Below are 6,913 nucleotides of genomic sequence, written 5' to 3' on the forward strand. Positions count from 1 at the left end.
GTTTTATACTGTTATTAGTTGCTGTTGTGGTGTATGTGTGTGTGTGTGTTCAGGCCTCTACACTACGTGTCAGCCACCATCAATATTTTCTGTTCTGTGGGCACTGTAATGGGATCCTTTTCATTATGTAAATAGCCTATGCATATTTATGTGTTAAACACACACACACACAGGAAAAGCAGGTGTTTTCAGGAAATGTGCATTCAAGCATTCCCCTGGTCCTTGTGTACTCAGTAGTGTGTGTGCTTGTTTTCATTCATGTAAATGTCAACGCGGGCGTGCAAGGCGCGGGCGTGCGAGGCGCGGGCGTGCGAGGCGCGGGCGTGCGAGGCGCGGGCGTGCGAGGCGCGGGCGTGCGAGGCGCGGGCGTGCGAGGCGCGGGCGTGCGAGGCGCGGGCGTGCGAGGCGCGGGCGTGCGAGGCGCGGGCGTGTGAGAATTATGTGTCATTGTTAAAGTTTATGTATGTAGATAGATAGATAAAACTGCATCTTGAATTGAATTTCCATACTAAGTCTGGCATTGCCATTCCAACTCCGAACATGCATTGGCAATGTATCCATGGAATATACATGTGTTTATCCTAATCGATGAGAGCATGTTTAATACATGAGCTTGTCTGGCTGGGGGATTCTTGACGTGTTCCACACGACTGGGGGGGATTCAGCTACGCTGGTGACAGCGGTCCCATCCTGGCTGAAGAGGGCTGGAGATGTCTGGGAAATGTAGATGTTGAGCATGTTAACAGAGAAGGGAGAGGTTGCTGAGGCGCGAGACATCGAAAGAGGGTTAGAGAGAACATCAGAACCTCCCTGGCTAGTGGGAGGTCTCCCGTAGCCAGAGAACTCTCTCTCCTTCCTCCCCCATGCCTCGCTCCCCTCTCTCCATCTCCTCCTCTTCCCTCTCCCTGGACAATAGGGGCCATGGAGAAACAATGACCGAGGAAGAGGCTGCACGGCTGAATACGTGACAGCAACAAGGGGGGTCTGGGATGAGGAGGGGGGCAGGGCAGGGTAGGTTAGGGTAGGGTAGGGTGAGCTGGTTGTATTTTAGAGGGTGAGGGATGTGTGTTTAAGAGAGCCTTAGAGGATTACATGAGTGAAGGGGTATGTTTTGTTAATGTGTGTGTGCGTGAGAGAGAGAATGAGTGTGTGAAAGAGATAGAGTAAGGTTGGGTTTGAGTGAAAGAGAGAGAGAGAGACGATTATCTGCCTCACTAGCTCTTAAAGACTACCCCTTAAAGGGAGTCAGATGGCTGAGTGGTGAGGGAGTCGGGCTAGTAATCTGAAGGTTGCCAGTACGATTCCCAGCCGTGCCAAATGACGTTGTGTCCTTAGGCAAGGCACTTCACCCTACTTGCCTCCGGGGGAATGTCCCTGTACTTACTGTAAGTCGCTCTGGATAAGAGCGTCTGCTAAATGACTAAATGTAAATGTAAAGACAGATTCAGTATGTCAACACTTATAGTTCAGTTAGATATTTCACCAGACACACACACACGCACAGTGGCCACTCTGACAGCTGACAGCAGAGCTATCATGACAGTGAGAGGTGATAAAGAGTGGGGGTGTTGAAGGGGGGTGAGGTGGCGGGGAGAGTGAGAAGCAGACAGAGATGAAATATGTTTCATAAAAGATGAAATAAAGAAATGTTGGTGTCACGGTACGACCGAGGACATTTGGAGGATGAACTGAAACTACCTCTGAATCATGTCCTGAGAAAGACTAGGGGGCACTGATAACACACACACACACATCGTCACATACTGTGGTCACACAGCCAGCTTCTAATAATATCACAAAAGCTCCATTGAGTGTGCTTCATCCATGACAATCTGTACTTTTGGATATACTGATATGGCTTGTTCCTGGTATGTCCGTGTCCATGGAGATTCCAGGATATTTTTTTTTTTTACATTTTAGTCATTTAGCAGACGCTCTTATCCAGAGCGACTTACAGTAAGTACAGGGACATCCCCCCCGAAGCAAGTAGGGTGAAGTGCCTTGCCCAAGGACACAACGTCATTTGGCACGGCTGGGAATTGAACTGGCAACCTTCAGATTACTAGCCCGATTCCCTCACCGCTCAGCCACCTGACTCCCTGATATAAGATATTGTGTTATTTAGTGTGGTTTTTCACCCAAACAAATGTCCTTACAGTCTAGAGCCTGACCAAGGAAAGCCTGACCATCAGAACATGAAATTCCATGAATATGGATATGGCTTAGGCTATTTATCTTTGACCTTTCAAATAAACAGTGGTCGGATTTGTTTGTGTTATTCTGACGGAGAACATTAATCAAAAATCGAATGATTAATCACTGATTAAAAATGCAGTAATGTGTTACGCCTTGACCAAACAATACTCAAACTAAAACATGCATACAAATATGTTCAGTTTCAGTTAATTTACAAGTGAGCTATAGCAGAATTCCAGTATTTTAGAAGAGAAACATGTTTGGAAAATAGACAAGCCTAACCGTCATATCCACTCACGCCATATCACGCTGAGTAACGCCATATGCCCTTACTCAGGTAACACTTAGTAACCTACCTGACGGACTGGGTGAGAGGGGTTGTTCAGTAGCTAACCCATGGAAAGTTAAAAAAAAAAATACAGAAATATTATTACATTTCTTCGAAAAAACATATTACAAAGATATATCAACAATAAGACTGCGGCTTGTACTTTGTTGAGTTATATTTGAATTTCGTATTTATTTGTATTACTTTTATCACTTGTATTATTGTTTTTATTGATTTTATGTAAAGAACATTGAGCTTCAATTATTGTATGAAATGCGTTATATAAATAAAGTCTTATTAATAATAATCGTATAGTAGGAGGTGCTTGATGTATAATTAAATAAAAATATTGAAAAGTTTACATGTTTTCAAACCCATGGAAACGGTTATTCGAGAAAAAGCGAGCACGGGAGCTGTCATTTCCGCTCGTCCAGACTTCTGAATCGATGCAAGATATTTGAATTGGTGTCTGGCACCACCGCGTGGAAGTCAGTTGGGCCACGTCATCACAATTTCATGCCACCAACTCATTGCAACAGCGCCATGTCCTAATACAGAATGTCGTGTTATTTGAAACCTAAGATGAAACTCAAGGGGTCGACGTGACACCTTGCAGCACAGGACCGAGAGAAAAAAGCCATGACAATCAAGAATAATTATGCTTGAATTCAATTGCCAAGTGATTTTTTTTTATTTCTGGAGTGCAGTATTTAAAAACATCTGTAGATTTGTAGAGCTATCAGGATCAGGGTGTAGGCCTACGTAGTAAAAATAACCTCGGATGGATTAAGAACACAATATAAACAACTGACACTTCCTATTTTTACTAGCCTATAGCAATAAAACATCCAACCTCGTCAGATCTAATCGACGGGGCGGCGCTACCGATAACGCAGTTTACTGTGCTGAGCGCAGTTCTACGTTGATGGAAACTGGTCACGCGCAGCTGAGGGGTACGGAAGAGGAGCTCGTGGAGGCGGAGTAAAGACTTTTGGCATTGAGCACCGTTCCTTATCGACCCAAGTGGGATGACGAACAGACAGTCCGTTTATTCTGCGAACACCTCCAATTGTGTTAATATTTGATGGGTTATCTGTTAAGGGGTTAATTCCCAACAACGACTTCAAGCTGCAATGGGGATTTTCGATTTCTTGTGGGGGTAAAGTTAAACATGAGCACTGCATGTGTGTAACGTTGATTGCTCTACCATACGATAACTTGCATGGAAATAGGTAGGATTGACTGTTTTACTGACCGCGATGATGGGTTTGTTCCGACTTTTATATTTCGTAGCTTTTCGAGGGCAGGAAACATAACAGAGCGTGTTTTTAGTGTTTGTAATAATGTCCCAGCACTTATTCTGGTTAATTATGCAGCCTAATGTTCACGGAAGGAGGACGTGTTTTATGGAATACAAAGGTTTACGCTTTATCAGCTGTAACCAATATTACTGCAAAACCAGGAAAAGTGGTAGAGTATGCCTACTTCTGTTACCACATTTATGCTTTAAGCCCAATCTCTCATTAGCAGCAACAGTCTCTTAAGTGGCAACAGGCTTAGCCTGTAACATTTAAACCTGTAGTCTACAAACCACTAGAACACAATTGAACCACTGTAACATATTTTTGTTGATGCGATTAGCAGTGTGTGTATGTGTTTGAGCGTGTGATAAGCTGTGAATAATTTCCTTGCTGGAATCATTGACATGTTGAATGTGTTCCCTGCAGCTCCCACTCCAGCGCCAAGATGTCTGTGATGTGTGAGGACGGGATCATCGCACAAAGGATCAGCAAAAACATCATCTACTACTCCAGCAGCCCTACCCAGGCAGACATGGGCCCACGTCCCTCCAACCCTTCCTCCTCCTCTCCCTTCACCTCCCTGTCCTCGACCCAGTCACCTTCCACATCCTCTCCTCCCTTCCTCCCTGAAACAGCCACATCTCACACAGACCCCCCTCCCTCCTCTCCCCCAGAATCCTCCATTCGCCCCCCGTCCTCAGACTCACCCTACATCCTTGCACCCCTCTCCCCCTCAGACTCACCCGTCCTCCCCTCCTCCCCCCTCCTCCCCCTCTCCTCCCCCGTCCGTCCACTCCTCCTCCTCTTCCCCTGGCTGGGCGCAAGGCCGGCCGGCATCGCAAAGTACCGGGACCTCTACCTGGGTCGCGGCCTGGACGTGCTGGTGGTGGAGAGCAACGTGTGGCTCTTCCTGTGGCCCCGCTGGGCGCTGGAGTACGGGGCCGAGGTCCTCCAGGTCCTGGGAGACCCGCGCTTCACACAGCGCCCCCTGCTGGTGCACGCCTCCTCCATCGGCGGCTTCACCTTCACCCAGCTGCTCATGCACATGGCCCAGGGGCCCGGGGAGCTCTCCCACCTGGCCCGCAGGGTCAGAGGTCAGGTGTACGACAGCATGGTGGTGGGGTCCCTGGAGCAGATGGCGACAGGTAAGGCAAAGAAGGAAGACCGTAGTGTGCTCACGTATGTTGTTAAGCCTCTGGCTGTGCAGGTTGGGTTGTCCAGGAGTCCGGGGTTCAGGTGGCTGAGCGGTTAAGGATTCGGGCTAGTAATTAGAAGGTTACCAGTTCGATTCCTGACTGTGAAAAATGACGTTGTGTCCTTGGGCAAGGCACTTCACCCTACTTGCCTCGGGGGAATGTCCCTGTACTTACTGTAAGTCGCTCTGGATAAGAGCGTCTGCTAAATGACTAAATGTAAATGTCCAACTTACTGAGGTCAACTTAATGAGCTTTAATCAGCCCTCTTATCAACTGCTATTATACTTTACACGTTCCAATCATATGTCAAAGAAGAAATATAAAACCTGTTTTTTATGCTTGTAGGAGCTAAGTACGATGATTTCTCAAGTGAAATTATGTTAAGCTGATGTCTGCTTTCAATCCAACTTGCAACTGTGAAGTAAGCTGTCTAGCTGCTGTGAGGCTTGTTGCAATCGCATAGTCTGAATAACTATCTTGTGTGTTTGTGTGTGTGTATCTCTCTGTGTGTCCTTCAGGTCTAGGAAAGACACTGTTTCCTCGGATGGAGGTTCTGGTGAGGAGACTGGCCTTGGGGTACTTTTGGCTCTTTAAGACCCACACAGCAGACACTTACCTGAACTGCATCCAGGTGTTCTACAACAGCCCTGTGACCTCCCCTGCTCTCTTCTTCTTCTGTGAAAACGATTGTCTGTGCAACCCCGTTGCTATGGAGGCGGTCATCGACCACTGGAGGAAGAGGGGCGTTGTCGTGGAAACCAGGAAGTGGAAAGAGTCTATACACGCGGGGCATCTGCGCTGTCACCCGCAGGAATATCTCTCCATGTTGGAGACGTTTGTGAACTCTCTCTCCCTCGACCCTCTCCAGGCGAAGATGTAACGGCCATGCTGCTGGTGCACCCAGGTCAAACTGTCAGAGTATGTTCCATCTGATCCTCACTTCACTGGAAAAGGCAGTGCTATTGATTATTGATTATCTTTGAGAAATTAGTACTTTTACCAGTTGGCACATTGCAGATATACCTTCTGTCTGAAAGAAGTGACATTCTCACTATAGAAATGTAATGTATAACACTTCCCCCCCCCAGAAGAGTCTTTAAGTTTCACTAACAAAAATAACATTTGAACTTATTTATTGATCTGATTTGACTTATTGTACTCAAATATTCATCTGTTCATAAAGTGTATAAACAGTTTGCAAATCAATAAGTTGTCCATATATACCAGTTTGTTTTGTATTTATCTTTAGCGTTCACAGTATTGTCTTGTGGGGCAAGATGTTTTTCTACGGTACAGTACCATGCATCAATATTTGATCCAATCTTATCTTGTGGTGCTTTAAACAACTTGAGTGACACAGTTACATACAATAAATTACACGGGTGATATAGGTCAAGCCAAAGCCATGTGAGTTCAATTCTGTTTAGTTTGTAAACTCAGAGTTTGGGGTTAGGGTTACACGATAACAGTGAGTGGAAAAACATGTTTGTTTTTATGAAACGCAAGGAATCTGTTGAGCTAACAGACAAAATGTTTTATTTACTTGAACTTTAAAAAGAAGTGAACCTGATACTGACATAATGTGTGGTGCTAATTTCATTGACTCAAAGACATGTAACTTTCTTCATGTTCAGTAAGCTGCCCTCTGCACTTTAATCATTTCTGTTTGTCAACCTTTGCTCTTCCTAGGATCCAGTCTATTAAGGCCAAAGTTACTGTGACTGATCCCTAAGCATTTCTATTTCCAAACTCTTTCTTAAACCCACCCATACTTGCTAGATGATGCACACTGTTGTTGAAAGGCTGCTATGATAATATTAATAATTATTGATAATTATATAATAATAATTAGTTAAAACAAGACGCTGTCCTGGAGGGTTAGGAGAACTTGG

The 6,913-nt window shown here is 45.4% G+C and overlaps 1 protein-coding gene across 4 annotated transcripts; it reads left to right on the plus strand.

Annotated features, from left to right (window-relative positions):
* Nucleotides 1–3,469: 3,469 nt before the first annotated feature.
* On the plus strand, nt 3,470–6,591 carry LOC136960164 (transmembrane protein 53-like). Of its 4 annotated transcripts, none has more exons than XM_067254527.1 (3): nt 3,470–3,683; nt 4,252–4,970; nt 5,540–6,591. In XM_067254527.1, exons 1-3 carry the CDS (start codon nt 3,658–3,660, stop codon nt 5,899–5,901), a joined length of 1,107 nt encoding a protein of 368 aa, XP_067110628.1. In that variant the 5' UTR covers nt 3,470–3,657; the 3' UTR covers nt 5,902–6,591. The 4 variants fall into 4 exon arrangements, with proteins under 4 accessions (XP_067110628.1, XP_067110629.1, XP_067110627.1 ...); XM_067254528.1 differs by having other exon boundaries at nt 3,470–3,566; XM_067254526.1 differs by having other exon boundaries at nt 3,668–3,756.
* Nucleotides 6,592–6,913: the final 322 nt, after the last annotated feature.

This window comes from Osmerus mordax, chromosome 17 (assembly GCF_038355195.1).
Source record: "Osmerus mordax isolate fOsmMor3 chromosome 17, fOsmMor3.pri, whole genome shotgun sequence".
In the NCBI taxonomy this organism is placed as follows: domain Eukaryota; kingdom Metazoa; phylum Chordata; class Actinopteri; order Osmeriformes; family Osmeridae; genus Osmerus; species Osmerus mordax.